The following is a 19823-nucleotide window of genomic DNA, read 5'->3' on the forward strand; positions in this document are numbered from 1 at the left end:
TTGTTTCGAGAAATATATATTCATGTGTAGTTCAGCTCAAATCTATTGCATTTGAACTATCCTATGAAAACAAAATTCCCACGTCCTCAATCCCCTTTTAACAAAATAATCAAAGCTCAACTTTCAGTTCAGTTACTGTACCTTAACCTAAGCTTAGGGATTTTACTATAGGAGACAAAAACAATACATTTTCAGGTGTCGTAGTCAGACTATCTATGCTTAAAAATACAGTTACAGTAACTGGCTTCATGAAAGAAGAATGCACTTCAGTGTTAACTGCACTAGACAAACATTTAAAACATCACTTCATGAAACTCTGACATTTCAATTCATTAACATCAAAACTGAACATTATAAATAATTAAAAACAATGCAACATTAACATAAATAAAACGGGAGAAACAAAATCAGTAAGGCTAGCTTTTTAGTACATTATTTGCTTCATATACAATTAAAACTCACCCATTCAGACACACACGTCTGTAAATGGTTGACTGCAATATGACATCGTCATACACAGTGGGGCAACTTCCTGTTTCCAGGCATAAACAACAGAATTCAAAATCTGCCCTAAGGAAGAACCAATACTGTCGGTCTCAGCAGACATAAATTTAGTTGTTAATTATTTCTGTAAGCAGGAAGTGTACCGTGCTGTGTATGATGATGCCATATTGTAGACCCTACCTTTAAATGTACAGGTTTAGGTATTTCTCTCTTGACATTGAGAGAGCGCTCAGTCTTCATACTCCAGCGTAACATTTTTAAGATATTAGGACTTGACCTCTGTGCTCTATGCTTCATGTAGTGCAGAATTACTTAGGACCATCTCTGTGTGCAATACTTGGCTATGGTAAGATCGTTATGACCCAAACTCCACCGTTTCCTGGGTGATGGGTTTGAACTCATAGCTCCCCCTTCCATCCATGTGCAGGTAGTACTGGAAAAGAGACAGAAATCACTGGTTAGAATTTGAACAGTATCTTCTAAGCAAATAGGTGATACATTTGCATTTTTGTTAAAGAAAAATAACAGGGTTCTGGTACTCACCTCCATTTTATATGGTATTATGTGCAGTAATTTCATGTTTCTTCATTCAGTGTGAAAGGACTTACCTCATGATGCTTCCACAAAGACTTCCTGTGAGAAACCGTGAACAGCGTGATGCCCACCTAAGGAAAGGTAAATATGACATCCCATAAGCTCAGAAACCACTTTCTCAGCATCCTGTAAACATACATCAGTTTCCTGGTTCTTTTTCATTCTTCTTTCACAATATGTGGAAGGATCCCATGGATAGTAGCTCAGCCCGGAATGTGAGTCAAGGTGATCAGAGGTAATTAAGCACAGTTAACGGTACTAATTACTTATTTTCTTGCCCCTACAAGACAGAGGAGGGAACCGGCAGTGGGGGAGAATGTAGAGGGGGATAAATAAATACATTTGTAAAAATAAAAAATAAAAGTGTGATTGCTTCTCCTGACGGAAGAGAGAAGAAGAGGACAAACTAACTATTGGGAATGGCAACGGATCTGCACCACCACCTGAAGGGAGCTCTCCACGAACGGAAAGTAAAGGCAGTGACACACCCGTAATTTATGTTATAGTTAAAAGTTACTCACCTTTACTCACGTCTCTCTATCACACACCTAGGTCCGGGCCACCGCAGGGGGGAAGGAAAGCAAAGACAAAAACCAAGTCCAAGCCCGAGGTAGTAGCCCTACAAGGATACATAGCCTCGTCCTCTGGAGCAGAGGAAGAAATACAGACCCCACGCCTCCGAAAACAGGGAAATATCTGATGAAGACACCTGCGAAGGGTTATACACGACGGAGGAAGGAAGGAGCGACCAGAGGCTACCGGATATATTTGAAGCCCCGTCAGAGGGAACAAGGAAGGGATTCTCCTCGGGCACCCCCAACCAGGGATGGGGAACAACCTCCACACCCCTCTATCGAGGTCGACCTGCCCAAAGAATGAAAGGGACAGTTCGGCACCGCTCAGCATAGAGACCCAGACCTACGGGATGCCATGAGGAAGGGGAAGGATGGGTCCTTCTGTAGCTCAGTTGGTAGAGCATGGCGCTTGTAACACCAGGGTAGTGGGTTCGATCCCCGGGACCACCCATACGTAGAATGTATGCACACATGACTGTAAGTCGCTTTGGATAAAAGAGTCTGCTAAATGGCATATATTATATTATTAAATGTTGACATATCAGGTGAGCCCTCTCTTCCCTACTATTCAATCAGGCGGGACCTCTAGTATTGGGTTGTACAGCGAAGGGGGGAAAAACAGGAATTACTAATGGTGCCTAGACCATACAGGGATACTGTCTTACAGCTAGCCCATTCCCACTTCCTAGTAGGACACCTGGCATGAGACTAAACGATCGACAGAATCAGAGGTTCTATTGTCACCCGAGATGTGGCCAGGTATTGTAGGACATGTGATCAATGTCAGCGTACGGCCCCACCTGCGTAATCCTTTGATTCCTCTTCCCATTATAGAAACCCCTTTCGAACGCACAGTTATAGACCTCGTGGGACCCCTCCCAAAATCCATCAGAGGACACGAGTACATCCTGTTTGTCGTAGATTACTTTACCAAGTTCCCCTGAGGCCATACCCCTTCACAACATGTCGTCAAAGGGAAACGCCAAGAAATTGTTTGTGCTGTTCTCCCAGGTGGGCCTTCCCAAGATGATCCTAACCGACCAAGGAACCCCGTTCATGTCCCGGTTGATGAAGGACCTGTGTCGGTTATACCAGGTTCAACAGATACGCACAAGCATTTTCCACCCACAGACAGACGGTTTGTGCGAACGCCTGAACAAAACGAATTAAAAGCACGTTGAGAAGAGTGGTGTCCAGAGACGGGAAAAACTGGGAGATGCTTCTGCCCCACTTAATGTTTGCCCTGCGAGAAGTACCCCAGGTGTCCACAGGGTTTTCCCTGTTCGAATTGCTGTACGGCAGACCATGTCGAGTGATCCTCGACTTAGCCAAGGAGACCTGGTATGCCCAACCCTGCCCATTCCGGTCGACGATAGAACATGTTACCCTGATGCGGGACAGCCTGTTGGCAGTCTGGCCCATAGTAAAGGAGCATATGGAGAAGGAGCAACAGACTCAAGACCGGGCCTAAGATAAGTCAGCGACACCCAGGGAGTTCACCATGGGAGAGAAAGTGATGTGCCCACTGCCGTCGTTGTACTCGTGCCCACTGCCGAACACAGCTTGCTGGCAAAGTGGGGGGAGCCCTACGAGGTAACGGAAAGGGTCTCACCGGTCAATTACCGCATCAAGCAACCTGACAGGAGGAAGAAGGTCCAACTTTCATATCAACCTGCTGAAGAAGTACCATATAAGAGAGTGTGTGGCTTTGATGGCAGTGGAGGACAAGGAAAAAGGAGGCCCCGATACAGGTGTGCCTTGGCCAAACTCTCCTGCCTGCTATTCTCTCCTTTCCCAGGGCAAGCAGATGTCCTGTTTCACCATATCCACACCGAACCTGGCAAGAAGGTGCATATCAGATTCCTGAGACATGCAGAGTAAACGCTAGTAAACGAGGTAAGGGTGATGCGGAGGATGATCGAGCCATCTACGAGTGAGTGGTCCAGTCCCATAGTCCTGGTCCCCAACCTGACGGTAGTATGAGGCTCTGCAATGACTTAGGGGCTTGAACGCCATCTCTACATTCGACGCGTATCGGGTGCGTCGCTCCAAGGCGCCGGAGGACCGCCCAAAGACTGCTTTCGCCACACCAGAGGGGATTTTTCAGAATGTGAGGATGCCCTTTGAACTGCATGGTGCTGCGGCAACTTTCCAACGCCTCATGGATGCCATTCTACGGTCCCATAAAGAGTACACAGCGGCGTACATAAACGATGTGGTCGTACACAACGAGGACTGGGATAGCCACCTCCTGCGATTTGGGGGCGGTGCTCGTGAGCCTGGAGGCTACAGGGCTGACAGCCAATCCCAAAAAATGCTGCCTGGGTCTGTCCGAAGTGGAATACCTGGTATACACCATGGGGAACGGAAAAATACGCCCATAAGCAGAAAAGACCAGGGCAATTCGGGACTGGCTTCGGCCCCATACGAAGCGGAATGTCCAAGCCTTCTTGGGGATAACAGGATATTATCGCTGTTTCATCCCTGGATATGCAACCATTGCCACCCCCCTCACAAACCTGGCAAACTGCGTAGCATGGAAGGAAGAGACGGCAGACGCCTTCCAGTTGCTAAAAGATAGCTTGTGCTCTGATCCCGTCCTGCAGGCTCCTGACTTCTCCCAAGAGTTTACTGTGCAGGTAGACACCTCAGATACGGGGCTCAGGGCTGTCCTAGCTCAGGGTAAAGGCGAAGCAGGGAGGCCTATTCTCTTCATAAGTAGAAGGCTCAGTGATCAGCAACGGAAATATGCTACCGTAGAGAAAGAGGCCCTAGCATTAAGTGGGCCCTCATATCTCCGGTACTACCTACTCGGGAGTAGGTTCGCCCTCGTTACTGACCATGTTCCCCTCATGTGGATGACCGGTAAGAGAAACAACAGAATAGCCAGATTGTTTGTAATGTTTGTAATGCAAGAAACCATCTCTTTCCATGCCATCCACAGTGCCGGATCGAGGAATGGGAATGCAGACGCCCTGTCCCGAAGCGACGAAGACTGCGCTTCTGGCACCCGACCCTCCGGTCCGTTCCTGAGAGGGGAGGTATGTGGAAGGACCACCAGGGGGCAGGCTGGTCCCACAGATAGTAGCCCAGCCTGGCATATGAGTTAAGGTGATCAGAGGCAATTAAGCACAGCTGACAGTACTAATGACCTATTCTCTTCCCCCTACAAGACAGGGAGGGAACCAGCAGTGGGGGAGACTGGAGGAAAAAAAGAGTGATTGCTTCTCCAAAGGAGAAGACTTACTGGACGGATGGGAGAAGAGGACAAACTACCTCTTGGGAATGGCAACCACGGATCCGCACCACCACCTGAAGGGAGTTCTCCACGAACGGATAGTTAAGGCGGTGACACACCCGTAATTTATGTTATAGTTAAAAGTTACTCACCTTGTGTTCCTTGTTCCTGTAAAGAAGATTTGTGTTTTCCTTGTGAGATCATCCTTGATTGTTTGAGAAGAAATACCTCAATAGAGAACATTGTTCAATGTAAGAAAACCTGCTCCCCGACTCGTTTATTCCACCTTTCCGCTTTAGAGCAACCTCAAAGTACTCGGTCCGCTCACAATATCTACTTAAATAATACATATTTTTAATAATCATCAATATATTGACAAATGACCTAATCATTTATCATCTGAATAATAGTCTGTTTTGCATCTTTACCATCCTACAGTGGCTGTAGATGAAGTCCTCCACATCGACACTCACAGCACTGGTGCACTCATCCAGGATGGCAAACTGGGGCTTATGGTAGAACAGACGGGCCATCTAGATACCACACAGAGAGAGAGAGAGATAGACAGCGAGACAGATCAATGAAAAGCTCCCTTCACACGTTCTATAATCCAATGTGCTTGTAAAAAGTCATCACAAGACAAACGCTTTGAAGAGACAAAATATAAATGACCGACATCTTCACTATTATTTTCTTTGGACTTACAGCCATCCTCTGTTTCTCTCCTCCACTGAGGACGTCCATCCAGTCCTGGACTGTGTTCCAGCCTCCCTCCCGCTCCAGGATGTGACCTAGCTGGACGTTGTCCAGGTAATCCTTCAGCACCTGTTCCCCAGCACAACACACAAACACCATGTCACAGAGACATGCAGAAACACATACACACTCACACACAAGCTATGCGTGCGGTTTGCTCAACGAGTGTCTCTGTGTGTGTGTGTGTGTGTGCGCGTGCTCTGACATACCACACCCTACTGACAGAGGGTATGTATGACTGTTCTATTTGAGGGGCCTTACAATATCTTGATACAGTGAAGAGCAGATGTGATTGGATATATGGTCCAGTAAAGGGCTGCTGTGATTGGATATGGCCTAGTAAAGATGTGATTGGCTAGTTAGACTACCTTATCAGAGGTCCCCTTCCTCCTCTGGTCCTCCACTGTATCTGGGTAGATCACCTGATCTCTCAGAGAGCCTAGGGTCATGTATGGCCTCTGGGGAACGTAGAAGAGCTTCCCTCTCTCAGGTTTGGTGAGACGGCCACCAAACAGAGGCCAGAGCTAAGAGACAGACATCCATTAATACCCATGAGTGGAAAACTTTAACACATAACAGGCCTTTTCGTCAAATTGTTGATCTCTCATACCTCTCCCAGGACTCTGAAGAGTGAGCTCTTCCCACAGCCGTTGGGGCCACATACCAAGACGTTTGTCCCTGACGTCACCTTAGGTTAGCAGATGAAGGGAAGGCACAGTTCATCTGTCTGCACTTACAGATGAAACAGTCCCACAACCATCATCATAGGTCTTTAGATTTCATGAATTGTATCAAATGGTTCAGTACGGAGTTGATCCTTTGAGATACTCACCTCAAAGCTGAGGTCTTTGATAAGAATGTCCCCATTAGGCGTTGCAAGAGGTGTATGCTCAAACCTGAGACACAAGGAAAATAAATGTCAAACCTGGTGATGCCTACTTTATGAACCTTTTCATCTTGTTTATTGTACTGCTATAATACATGTATCTGTTAGACACCTACTTGATGATCTTGTCTTTGTTGATGATTTCACCACTTCCTGGGACCAGGGTGATTCTATCTAGCGATTCACTATCTGAAAATGTATGACAAAAGAAAATCCCAAAAGCAACTTCAACTAGTAATATGTTTTAATTTTCCTGCATGACACTACTATCCAACAACAATATCAATCCTCAATACATTATCAGGGAACATGTAGTGGTCACCTCTGCCTCCCTGCTGAGAGACCATGGTCCTCTCGTATTTCCCAGAGTTCAGCTCTTTCAGGACCTTCATGATCTCGGTGATACGAGCGGTGAACCTGTAGGAGGACAGCATGAGTCAGTGAGGAGGGGACAGCAGGAGTCAGTGAGGAGGGGACAGCAGGAGTCAGTGAGGAGGGAACAGCAGGAATCAGTGAGGAGGGGACAGCAGGAGTCATTCAGGAGGCCACAGAAGACAGAGGGAGAGAAGAACAAGTGGAGAGAGACTGGTGAACCATAAACTCTGAACAAGTAAACCATGGACTTACTGAACCCTAGAACCAATGAACCAGCTAACTATTGATCCAACGAACCAATTAACCATTGAATACACACCAATTGGTTCAATGGTTTCTTGCTCTTGCTTACTCAAACGCTGTCATTGTCAAGCCAAACAGTCTGGCCTCACACCAATCTTCAAATATGAACAAGCCTTCTATCATTAATGAGGTCGAGGAGAACAGAGGATAGGATCCTGATTCGATAACCCCCACAACGACCCTCCAATTGCAAGGATTATGTAAATATTGGAACTCTATCGCAATAACTGACAGGGAGTCAGCATGGTAGTGCAAACAGATTGGCATTCAGGCTACCAGTGAACCGCCAAACCAGTTGTTTGATAAGAGCATTGTGTATGACTGACCCTGAGAGTCTGCTCATCTCCCTGCCAGCCAGGACGATCCTGCCCAGGGCCTGAGACATGCTCAACAACATACGCCCACTCTGGTAATAGTCCTGAATGAGAAACAGAGAGAGATGTTAGGCTCTGAACCATACAGAACACACACACACACACACTCCCTTTGTCTCTCCTCACCTCGAGCAGCTCAGCGTGGGTGCTGTGTAGGTGGCGTGGGTGGGTGTGGTTCAGGAACGGCCTGCTCACCACCAGGTACCCGACAACAGTGGCAATATCTACAGAGGTGGGGAAAACAAGTATTTATCTCTGCTACTACTAAACCACATCAGTGGAGATGATAGAAATACCGCAAATGATAATACTACAAACTTCCAATCAATGACAAGACAAGTATTCTCACACTTAGCAATGATGCTGTCCACAAAACCCGTTGAAAAGCGGAAGACAATGAAGTTGTGTAAATGGTCCACCTAGGGGTAAAAGGGGCAGAATGTAACGTAAGACATTGTATATCCACCGCAGTATAGGTCTTGTCTGACACCATAGTAAGTCAACTACCGCCACTGATACATTGAATGTCCCAAACCCTCTCACCAGTTTCTGGAAGGTAGAGTGAATGGTCTGCTTCTCCCTCAGGTTTCCATTGTAGAAGGCAATCTCTTCACTGTGGGAAACACAACATTCAACCTTTTATTTTCACAGTGGAAAAAGAACATGAACGATGATTTGTCCAAAAAAAGCAGAAGAGAGGAGGAACAGTGGAAAGGAGAGGCGTGCGTCTGACTGACCTGTTGGTGATAAGGCGAGAGTTGACGAATCGGTACTCTCCCTCGTACCTCTGCTCCATGACCGTCATCTTCCCGATGGGCCTCCGCAGACGTGTCAGGATGAGCCCAGAGAACATCAGGTATCCTATCATACAGGCAGGACCCTGTGGGGGATAGATGTATGTAGAGTAGAAGCGTTAGAAACTCTATTCTACTGTGCGGATGCATTGGGGATGATCATTTTCAAGGTTTCAATTGAAACTAGATGTAGGCATAGAAGGCTAATGATGGGTTATGACTTCTAAACTTGAATATATGAAAAATCCTAATCACTGTGGGAGCGAGGGGAATGTAGAACGTTTACATTCTGTCAGAATATGTTATTGTTAGACATCAGGGATCCTATGGGGAGGAGAGAGGAATTTGGGTCCGAGGTCAGGTCAGATGAAGAGAGGAAGAACAGATCACTAAAGTTCTGTTTAGCAACAGAGGTGTATTGGCTGTTCAGAGGTGTAAGGAGGAGACTCAGCATCGGAGGAAGGTTTAAATACTGTACTAGTGCTTGTGTGAAGATGTCTTTGTCTGTTCAGCTGTCTGACTCTTTGGGCGAATAAACTTGGTTTCAGCTTTAATAATCATCTGAGTTTGTACTCTTTATTTAGAACCTAACACTACATTAGACAGATCAAGACTCACCTGTGCACCAATGGCTGAGGTCAACTTGAAGATGTACAGACCAATGTCCAATAAAGGCTGAAGGTGGGGGAAAAAAAACAAGTCTACTCATCACAGGCGCAGTGTATGGTCAATAGCAGTAGATTGTGTCAGGCTTTGAGCAGCATTTGTTGCCTCAGAGGATTTTTTTTTTTGTAGCCTGGTTGAGCCGACCGAATGGTGCACTAGTTTCATAAGTCTGAAGCATTCAGTCTGGTATAACCAGGCTATTAAAGTGCAGGTTACCTTGCTGACGTTGGAGTAGAGGTCCACCACACTGTTACAGAACCTCTCCACGTCCTGGGTCAGCAGCTGGTCAGGGTTACCGATGCGGTTGTCCAGGTTACCAATCTTATAGTATGTGTAACCTCTGGAGAGGAGATTGGGGATGGGAGGATGGTGTGGTGAAAACATGAAACCCGAATTTGGCAAGTGTGTTATGTATTTTCTATTACTTTGAGCTTCTGAAGTCATTGTTCCTCACATCAGTAAGTAACTATTGGATTTGGGGCTAGGAAACATGTAGAGAATCAAGGCTAAATCCTTCCAATATAACTCTATTGCTAAAGGCTAATCATCATCCAGAACCAAATCTCCTGCTATACGATTTGGGTGACGTTTAAAATCTTAGCGTCTGTCACAAGACACCAGCTAATGGCAGACAGACATATGTTCAGTCTGTTTAAAGACACAAATTGTCTCTCCAAGAAGCAGGTATCAGAAGGACTTACTGCAGGTACTCGTCATAGAGGTGCTTGGTGAGTCGAACACGGCAGCAGAGCTTCAGTTCATTCAGGCCCAGCTTCAGGAAGTTGTTGACTAGCGAGATCTGAAAACAGGGAAACGGGCCATGATGGTGGTCTCATTTAAAAAGAAGTGCATGACATTTTATAGTGGGAGTATACCAAACCAATGGCATTTATGCACGGAGTAAATAAATCAGAAGAATCCTGATAAAAACTCAAAGGCTTATAGGCCGGGGATCACCAGTCTGTTAGTAATCAGGCAGGATCTTTGTTTTAGTACAGACTAAAACTCAACAAACTCTCTCCCTAATAGGCACAATATTAACCCCTACCTAAACCACTATTCCCAAATCATGAGGTTACCTGTTTTACAGTAGGATCATAAGTACAGTTGAAGTCGGAAGTTTACATACACCTTAGCCAAATACATTTAAACTCAGTTTTTCCCAAATCCTGACATTTAATCCCAGTAAAAATTCCCTGTTTACATCAGTTAGGATCACCACTTTATTTTAAGAATGTGAAATGTCAGAATACTAGGAGAGTGATTTATTTCAGCTTTTATTTCTTTCATCATGTTCCCTCCCAGTGGGTCAAAAGTTTACATACACTCATTAGTATTTGGTAAGCACTGCCTTTAAATTGTTTAACTTGGGTCAACCGTGTCAGGTAGCCTTCCACAAGCTTCCCACAATAAGTTGGGTGAATTTTGACCCATTCCTCCTGACAGAGCTGGTGTAATGAGTCAGGTTTGTAGGCCTCCTTCCTCGCACACTCTTTCAGTTCTGCCCACAGATTTTCTATAGGATTGAGGTCACGGCCTTGTGATGGCCACTGATGGCCAATACCTTGACTTTGTTGTCCTTAAGCAATTTTTCCACAACTTTGGAAGTATGCTTGGGGTCATTGTCCATTTGGATGACCCATTTAAGCTTTAAGTTCCTGCCTGACTGATGTCTTGAGATGTTGCTTTAATATATCCACAGAATACCATCTATTTTGTGAAGTGCACCAGTCCCTCCTGCAGCAAAGCACCCCCACGACATGATGCTGCCACCCCCATGCTTCACGGTTGGGATGGTGTTCTTCAGCTTGCAAGCCTCCCCCTTTTTCCTCTAAACATAACGATGGTCATTATGACCAAACAGTTCCATTTTTGTTTCATCAGACCAGAGGACATTTCTCCAAAAAGTACGATATTTGTCCCTTTTTCCCTATTTGTCCATGTGCAGTGGCAAACAGTAGTCTGGCTTTATGGCAGTTTTGGAGCAATGACTTCTTCCTTGCTGAGTGGCCTTTCAGGTTATGTCGATACAGTTTTACTGTGGATATAGATATTTTTGTACCCATTTCCTCCAGCATCTTCACAAGGTCTTTTGCTGTTGCACCAAAGTACGTTCATCTCTAGGAGACAGAATGAGTCTCCTTCCTGAGCAGTATGATGGCTGCATGGTCCCATGGTGTTTACTTGCATTTACTTGGGTACTATTGTTTGTACAGATGAACGTGGTACCTTCAGGCATTTAGAAATTGCAGACTTGTGGGGGTCTACAACCAGACTTGTGGGGGTCTACAATTCTTGACTGATTTGTTTTGATTTTTCCATGATGTCAAGAAAAGAGGCACTGAATTTGAAGGTAGGCCTTGAAATATATCCACAGGTACACCTCCAGTTGACTCAAATTATGTCAATTGGCCTATCAGAAGCTTTAAAGCCATGACATAATTTTCTGTAATTTTCCATGTTGTTTAAAGGCAGTCAACTTGTATGTAAACTTCTGACCCACTGGAATACAGTGAATTATAAGTGAAATAATCTGTCTGTAAACAATTGTTGGAAAAATTACTTGTGTTATGTACAAAGTAGAAGTCCTAACCGACTTGGCAAAACTATAGTTTGTTAACAAGAAATTTGTAGTGGTTGAAAAATGAGTTTTAATGACTTCAACCTAAGTGTATGTAAACTTCCAACTTCAACTGTACATGATCAAATATACTGTAGAGAGTGTCATGTGTAGAATTACAAATTATAATGTTATATAAAGTTATATATTTAATTTAAATATCCACGGTTGGTAAAAGACAATTAAGAAAACAAATAAGCTCGAAAAATTGTATGAAAGTTGCACTTACAAATGGCATGACTTTTATAAAGTTGAACAAGAACCTCTTGAAATCTTTTGTTGATCGACCAATGATTGCACTGCAAACCAACATGCAGAGTGAACACACACACACAGGGCAAAAGTAGAGTAATACTTTCTACATTTAAAACCAGATGTGTTTGTTCTGTGGAAGGTCAGCCCCTTAAACTGACCCAACTAGTTGGGGCGAGAGTGAGATACTGGATCTTGTGAAAGGCTATCACCAGTATCCTGATAAATTACTGAACAGTGGAAAAAGCCACTGGTGAGAGGTCAACACAGCAGGATGGGGTTTGCAAAATGAAATGGACACAAAAGAAACTAAGAATAATTTAATTCATAACTTGGGCCAGTTTGGTCCTGTAGGGCTGCGAGGCTATAATTTCTTTATTCATCTTGACCACCCCCAACCACAAAATTAAACCTGCTCTAGAAAATAACCTACTGTACCAGGATTACGGTAAAAGACTAGAACGTATAAAAATATTTCTAATATGTGCAAGCACGCAACACTTTAAGACCAGTGATGTCCACAAATGCAATTAAAGTGCAACAACAATACACAAGTGAATTCATAAGCACTTAATCATATTCTGCTACCAGGCACCACAAGCAGCACAGTGTTATGTAGGGGTTTAGTGATCGGCCAAAGTTGTTCATGCAAATGTAGCATGGACACTAGTTTACCCCTGGTATGGCAGCAATATAGTAATAAAAGTGCTTCTTAAAGAGATTGACATCTCTGCTAATGATTCCACTGTGGAGGAATAGAGAGGATGATTACGAGATGTCGAATAAGACAAATAATGCTAAACAAGTACTTAACGTTGAAGTTGCTTCAGAAAGTGCCGCTGGTGTGAACTTAAGTGTTGGTGTGCAATAGGGTTTTCTATGCAGTCCTACCTCTCGATCATGGTCCCATTCTGGATCATCCACACATCACAGTAGGTTCTGGCCACCAGCATAGCAGCGATGAGGAGACAGTATCCTGACTACAGGCAGATAGATGACCAGAAATAGGCAAACACAAGAGAGTGGGAGATGTGTTGAGATGTTACACAATACATGTCCATACAGTAATTGAGAAATGATTTGAATCAAGATGAAAGTGTTAAAGCGCATTCAAAGTAACACGTTTGTCAAAAAGCTCCTACCTCTTTGCAGAACACTCCAGGAATCATGATCTTCACTATCTTCAGGACACGTGCAAAGAACACCTTGTCCACCACTGTCTTTTCCTGCTTGGCCTCCTGCCACACATCACACCAAAACATTTACCGAGGAAATCAGATAAATAAATCAAAATGTAAAATCTCACCAACTCAGTCCTGCTTGTTAAATCAGGGGCTAAAGTCTGTGGATATTGACATGATTGCTAAGATTTTGGCCATTGGTGTGGTGAGAGTAGGGTTGCACATTTTGGGGAATATTCAGAGGTGGAAACTTTCCATGGGAATTAACAGGAATATATGCAAATTGGTATCATTTAAAATGTAGATGTTTTTTTGCATTGGATATATTTACCATATCATATGGAGACAGAAACCTTTTACCTTATCATAAGTAGACATAATTGCAAATTAATAAATCCTTCCAATATAATTTTTGTAAACTATTTAGTTACAAATATAACTTTAATTAAATGAGTAGACTATTCACATGGGATGATTTCAATGAACAACAAAAGAAAGAGAATATTGAATGATCCCAAAGATCCATTGCATCTCCCAAAAACATTTTTAACATACATCTGTAAAATGATAGACTAGCAAGCTTTTGTTGTCTTCTGCTCAGGCTTCCATGTTTTCTCCCTGGACCTCCTCAATGTCCACTTCTTGAACATCAGACTCTGTGCCCTCATCTTCACAGTCACTTTCCAACCATGTTGAGGATGGCTCGTTGTCAGGCTCAAAAAGCCTCAAATTTGCCCGGAAGTCCACCAATTTTTCAACCCTTGTATCGGTCAGCCTGTTGCGTGCTTTGGTGTGTGTGTTCCCAAACAAGGACCAGTTGCGCTCTGAGCCGGCTGATGTTGGTGGGATTTGGAGGATGATGGAGGCAACAGGGGAAAGAGCCTCAGATCCACAAAGTCCCTTCCACCAGGTGGCTGATGAGATGTTGGCACAACTGCCATATTTCATCTCCATCCCAAAGCCCTTACTTGGAAGTGTACTTCACCAGACTGCCAAGAACCTTGCCCTCATCCAGGTCAAGGTGGCGAGACACGGTAGTGATGACACCATAGGCCTTGTTGATCTCTGCACCAGACAGGATGCTCTTGCCAGCATACTTGGGGTCCAAGTATGTGTGTGTTCGACATGTTCAGGCAGAAGTCTTCACGCTTTTTTACGTATTTCAGAACAGCAGTTTCCTCTGCTTGGAGCAACAGTGAAGTGGGCAGGGCAGTATGGATTTCTTCTCTTACATCTGCAAGCAGAGTCTGAACATCAGACAGGATGGCATTGTCTCCCTCAATCCGTGCAATGGCTACTGTTATAGGTTTCAGGAGTTCAGGCTGCTTACCTCTCCCTTCCAAAATACATCATCCAGGAGGATCCTCTTGATGGGGCTGTCCATATCAGCAGACTGATATGGCCATTTCTTGGAGAGACTCCTTCCCTTCCAAGAGACTGTCAAACATGATGACAACACCACCCCGACGGGTGTTACTGGATAGCTTCAATGTGGTGCTCTTATTCCTCTCACTTTGCTTGGTGAGGTAGATTGCTGCTATAACTTGATGACCCTTCCCATACCTAACAATTTCCTTGGCTCTCTTGTAGAGTGTATCCATTGTTTTCAGTGCCATGATGTCCTTGATGAGCAGATTCACTGTATGAGCAGCACAGCCAATGGGTGTGGTGTGAGGGTAGGACTCCTCCACTTTAGACTAAGCAGCCTTCATGTTTGCAGCATTGTCTGTCACCAGTGCAAATAGCTTCTGTGGTCCAAGGTCATTGATGACTGCCTTCAGGTCATCTACAATGTAGAGAACAGTGTGTCTGTTGTCCCTTGTGTCTGCGCTCTTGTAGAATACAGGTTGAGGGGTGGAAATGATGTAGTTAACTATACCTTGCCCACAAACATTCGACCACCCATCAGAGATGATTGCAATACAGTCTGCTTTCTCTATGATTTGCTTGACCTTCACTTGAAATCTGTTGAACTCTGCATCCAGCAAATGAGTAGATAAAGCATGTCTGGTTGGAGTGGTGTATACTGGGCGAATAACATTCAGAAATCTCTTCCAATACACATTGCCTGTGAGCATCAGAGGTGAACCAGTTGCATACACAGCTTGAGCATGACATTCATCAGCATCTCTGACTACGTTCCTCCAATGAGTAAAAAAAAAAACTCTTGCTTCCAGGAGGACCATGAGCTGTTGCTATCGATAAGGTGTCCGATTCATCCTTGTCACCTCGAATAGAAGTAGAGGGACTTCACTCAGAGATTGTTTGTTGAGAGCACTGAGGAAAATCTAGGCACTTGGCCAGATGATTCTGCATCTTTGTTGCATTCTTCACATATGATTTGACACAGTATTTGCAAATGTACACAGCTTTTCCTTCTACATTAGATGCAGTGAAATGTCTCCACACATCAGATAGTGCCCATGGCATTTTCCTGTAAAGATTATAAAAAGGTTTTGTAAAAAATAATAATAATAATACAATTCCATGTACATATAAATAGTTGAGCAGTTAGAGTAAACAACTCCTTTGTCAGATAAATGTTTTTAAATTAAACATGTATGGAAATAGGTGAATTAACACTCCTCAGTTAACAGGCTCAAGCAAGCTAAAACCCACATGGTAGCAAAATCTAACTAGCAGAAATTAAAAGTTAGAAATGATTCATCCATGTCATAAAATATATTCACCCCAACCAGTATTGTAATCAAAACTTAACAGAGAGCATGTAGTCCTTGGCTCAGACAGTGTTGTAGTGTGGGCTCAATAGCATCTCATTAGTGTACGAGATCTTGAGAATCAGCTGTACGTGTGATGGAAGAATTGAATTAGGGATAGCTTAACCAAAATTTGCCACAAGACCTATAATTGCCTTATATGTATCCCACAAAAAAAGTTCACTGTTTATATGCTAACTTTTTTGATGAATGTAAGAAAAATTCCCCAAATTCCCAGGCTTAACTTCCGACTGAAAACTTCCTGAAATTTCCTGGAAAGTTTCCGACCCTTTGCAACCCTATGTAAGAGCAATTTAAACATTGAGTGCGGTAAGAGTATTGGTTACACTGATTGTTTACATGCACTTACATATTTGCTCAACTGTAGCTCTGATGATCTTTTCCCCCTAAACAGAAAACAGGGATGAAGCCTGTCATAACAGTACGGGTCTATAGATGAAGCCATGGAAGGAAACTCTGATTATTGTTAGTCCTTGGAAATCTGACCAACCAGCGAGCAGGCTGGAATTCAATTCAATTCAATGACAGCACCCACCACCGGGTGTCAGTAGAGAATCATCAACTCCATAAACTACTACGTATCTAAAACAGTATGTTAAAATAACAGAAAACTCTGATTCTATGTCATCGTCAGACTGCAACTTGTCTCGGTGGCAAATCTTATTCTTGTCTGACTTTCTAGTTGCTAGTCAATGTTGGCTACATTAGTTAAGCATTATGATGGTCGTCACTTTAGCTACAAAATAGTTGTCAAGGCTTAACTTACCAACTTAATTGGGCTGCATGTCTTCTCCTCTTGAGAAGATACAAGGCAACGATTGTGGCACCTGCTATAGAGGAGTTCTTAGCTGTCAAGTATTTACTTATCGACGCCATGTTTCCATCTGCCGACCAAGGGAGTAACGAGATGCATGCTGGGGTAGGGTAGGTAGCTGGCTAGCGTGCTAGCAACATGATATATGGTGCACAATTTCATTTCATCAGACATATGCATTGCAAGTATTCTATGCATAAACTGTTTAAGGACTAAACATTGAACAAAAAGCATGTCCTTTATCTGCACTAAATCATGCTATATGTGTCAAGATTGCATTTTCACTTGTTTTCATTTCTAACTCAGTACGTTAGCGACATTTAACAGCAGGAGAAAATCGGAAGCCAAGGCAACCCTTCGAATTAAAAGCCCTGATTTAATTGTTTTAAATTTAGTAAGCACTCTTTCGAAAATACTACATAATAATTAAGATGATATTGTAAAGTATTATTAATTGTGAACAATAACAACAACAAAAATGCTACAGCAACCTCATTATTATTTTTCATATGGCTTTTATTTTTACAATGTGGCAAAACAAACTCTGAAAACCGGAAGTTTTGAAATAGTGCCGCTTGTGTGACACGCGCGTAGTAGAAAGACGGATGGGGATTCCTGATCACACAAGCAAGGTATGTTCTTGTTGCAATTTCAATATAATCGTACTGTTTGTTAGTAACTACCGATAATCATTCCAGATTAATCTAACTAATATAAATGTTTGATTATCGTCGGTTCATTGACATAAATAATGCAGCAGTTAGCTAACTAACCTTAGTTAGTGGGGGCGCGATTTCAATTAATAGCTAGCTAGCTATATTACTAACGAGCAGCTATGTACTAACCTAACGTAGCAGGAGTAAAATAAACTGGCAGGGTAACTATAGCTAACTACGACTTCGGTCAAGTACCCGCACACCGGTTTTGTTTCCTTGATATAAAGCAGCTAAACCGGAGATTTTAGTTCATCTGTCTTCAACTTGGTTAGGTAGAAACAGGTTACATCGAAGTAACGTTAACCAACCAGTTAACTAGTAACAAGCAAGTCTCTGACCAGCCGACTAACTTAGTTAGCTAGCTAGATATAATGTCAGCTACAGTCGCTTGCTAGTTATTGCTACTGCATTGAAGTTGTAGCAAGCTAATGTCAAGGACTCGGGAGTAGACAGTGTTATCCTTGGCTCGGATCCAGTCCACTGCAGAGTGTATATGGCCAAGCCTTGGCCCGACTCAAGTTAGCAGCTGTTTGTGGCTAACAATGGTTACAACTTGCAGAAAAATTATTGACAATGTCATGTACGACATTGTTCAAAATTCGGCGAGCGAATACATTTCATTTGACCCCACCAAGTTTTCTGAATAAAACAAATGTCGTTTTTATTTATATATTGTTGGACATAAGACTGTATACACACCAGCAAATCGGCTCCAAGTGATTAACATTTTGGAAATCTGTATTCCCACGCATAATGGAGAGAGGTTCGTGAGAGTATGCAAAAATACGTTTTGATGTTATGTTTTAGTCAAATATGTTTTATATATTTAAAAAATAATAATTGTACCCCCCATACCCTTTCGGAGGACATAAATCTACTTTATTTTTTACAGCTTACCTATATTTTTACACAAGTTTTACATACATGGCATTTTTTTTACTCTAGTAGTTACATAGCAAGAATAAAGTAATTTGATATACATTACATCTGGATAGTACAAAAGTCGAATCAAATGTTATTTGTCAAATGCGCTGAATACAACAGATGCAGACCTTACAGTGAAATGCTGACTTACAAGCCCTTAACCAACAATGCAGTTTTGAGAAAAATAAGTGTTAAGAAAGTATTCACAAAACTAAACTCAAGTAAAAAATAACAATAATGAAAGGGCAACAATAAAATAACAGTAAAGAGGCTATTACATTACATTTAAGTCATTTAGCAGACGCTATGTACAGAGTTAATCTACGGGGGCACAGGTTTGTTGAGGTTATATGTACAGTACCAGTCAAAAGTTTGGACACACCTACTCATTCAAGGGTTTTTCTTTATTTGAACTATTTTCTACATTGTAGAGTAATAGTGAAGACATCAAAACTATGATATAACACATATGGAATCATGTGGTAAACAAAGTGTAAAACAAATTAAAATATATTTTACACTCTTCAAAGTAGCCATCCGTTGCCTTGATGACAGCTTTGCACACTCTTCCCATTCTCTCAACCAACTTCATCAGGTAGTCACCTGGAATGCATTGCAATTAACAGGTGTGCTTTGTTAAAAGTTAATTTGTTGAATTTCTTTCCTTCTTAATGTGTTTGAGGCAATCACAACACACACAAAAAGTGTTGTGACAAGGTAGAGGTGGTATACAGAAGGTATTTGGTAAAAGACCAAGTGCATATTATCGCAAGAACAGCTCAAATAAGCAAAGAGAAACGACAGTCAATCATTACATTAAGACATGAAGGTCAGTAAATCTGGAAAATTTCAAGAACTTTGAAAGTTTCTTCAAGTGTAGTCACAAAAACCATCAGCGCTATGATGAAACTGGCTCTCATGAGGACCTCCACAGGAAGGGAGGACCCAGAGTTACCTTTGCTGTAGAGGATAAGTTCATTAGAGTTAACTGCGCTGCGCCTCAGATTGCAGCCCCCAAAAAATGCTTCACAGAATTCAAGTAACAGACACATCTCAACATCAACTGTTCAGAGGAGGGTGTGTGAATCAGGCCTTCGTGGTCAAATTGCTACAAAGAAACCACTACTGCTTTGCGCTTAGTGGGACAGGACAGTGACCCAAAACACATCTCCAGGCTGTGTAAGGGCTATTTGACAAAGGATAGTGATGGAGTGGTGCATCAGGCCTCCACAATCACCCAACCTCAACCCAATTGAGATGAGTTGGACCGCAGAGTGAAGGAAAAGCAGCCAACAAGTGCTCAGCATATGTGGGAACTCCTTCAAGACTGTTGGAAAAACATTTCAGGTGAAGCTGGTTGAGAGAATGCCACGAGTGTACAAAGCTGTCAAGGCAAAGGGTGGCAACTTTGAAGAATATAAAATAGATTTGGATTTGTGTAACACTTTTTTTGGCTACTACATGATTCCATATGTGTTATTTCCTAGTTTTGATGTAGAAAATAGTACCAGTC

At 42.9% G+C, this 19823-nt stretch overlaps 2 protein-coding genes across 5 annotated transcripts in view; one reads left to right on the forward strand and one right to left on the reverse strand.

Annotated features, from left to right (window-relative positions):
* On the reverse strand, positions 1–16983 carry LOC124009337 (ATP-binding cassette sub-family D member 3-like). 2 transcript variants are annotated; one of them, XM_046321014.1, is made up of 22 exons: positions 16623–16983; positions 16206–16242; positions 13080–13175; positions 12829–12917; positions 11915–11984; positions 9767–9864; positions 9282–9405; positions 9018–9074; positions 8343–8485; positions 8149–8218; positions 7955–8024; positions 7732–7829; positions 7558–7649; positions 6876–6970; positions 6670–6742; positions 6500–6563; positions 6278–6355; positions 6036–6191; positions 5617–5736; positions 5340–5444; positions 1113–1169; positions 1–937 (listed from the first exon to the last, which is right to left on the reverse strand). In XM_046321014.1, the coding sequence occupies exons 1-22, from the start codon at positions 16730–16732 to the stop codon at positions 860–862; spliced, it is 1980 nt and encodes a 659-aa protein (XP_046176970.1). In that variant the 5' UTR covers positions 16733–16983; the 3' UTR covers positions 1–859. The 2 variants fall into 2 exon arrangements, with proteins under 2 accessions (XP_046176970.1, XP_046176971.1); XM_046321015.1 differs by lacking the exon at positions 11915–11984 and adding an exon at positions 12613–12682.
* The window catches only part of LOC124009334 (histone deacetylase complex subunit SAP130-like), a 24775-nt gene continuing 21467 nt past the window's right edge, over positions 16516–19823 (forward strand). The window contains exon 1 of one of the 3 annotated variants that reach the window (XM_046321006.1): positions 16516–16780. In XM_046321006.1, the coding sequence (XP_046176962.1) occupies positions 16731–16780 (50 nt within the window). In that variant the 5' untranslated portion in view covers positions 16516–16730. Of the gene's footprint in view, positions 16781–17209; positions 17303–19823 lie in introns of those variants that run through there. The other 2 variants (XM_046321007.1, XM_046321009.1) reach the window with 2 other exon arrangements.

This window comes from Oncorhynchus gorbuscha, linkage group LG22, assembly GCF_021184085.1.
Source record: "Oncorhynchus gorbuscha isolate QuinsamMale2020 ecotype Even-year linkage group LG22, OgorEven_v1.0, whole genome shotgun sequence".
Classification (NCBI taxonomy): domain Eukaryota; kingdom Metazoa; phylum Chordata; class Actinopteri; order Salmoniformes; family Salmonidae; genus Oncorhynchus; species Oncorhynchus gorbuscha.

What these genes read in the sequence shown, in the direction of transcription:
- LOC124009337 (XM_046321014.1), bottom strand. Translation starts at nt 16,732, where the DNA reads ATGGCGTCGATAAGTAAATACTTGACAGCTAAGAACTCCTCTATAGCA. An exon ending in AACAAAGACAAGATCATCAA is followed by an intron (nt 6,564 to 6,669) that starts GTAGGTGTCTAA and finishes CTTGTGTCTCAG; the next exon opens with GTTTGAGCATACACCTCTTG. An exon ending in GAGAGAAACAGAGGATGGCT is followed by an intron (nt 5,445 to 5,616) that starts GTAAGTCCAAAG and finishes TGTGGTATCTAG; the next exon opens with ATGGCCCGTCTGTTCTACCA.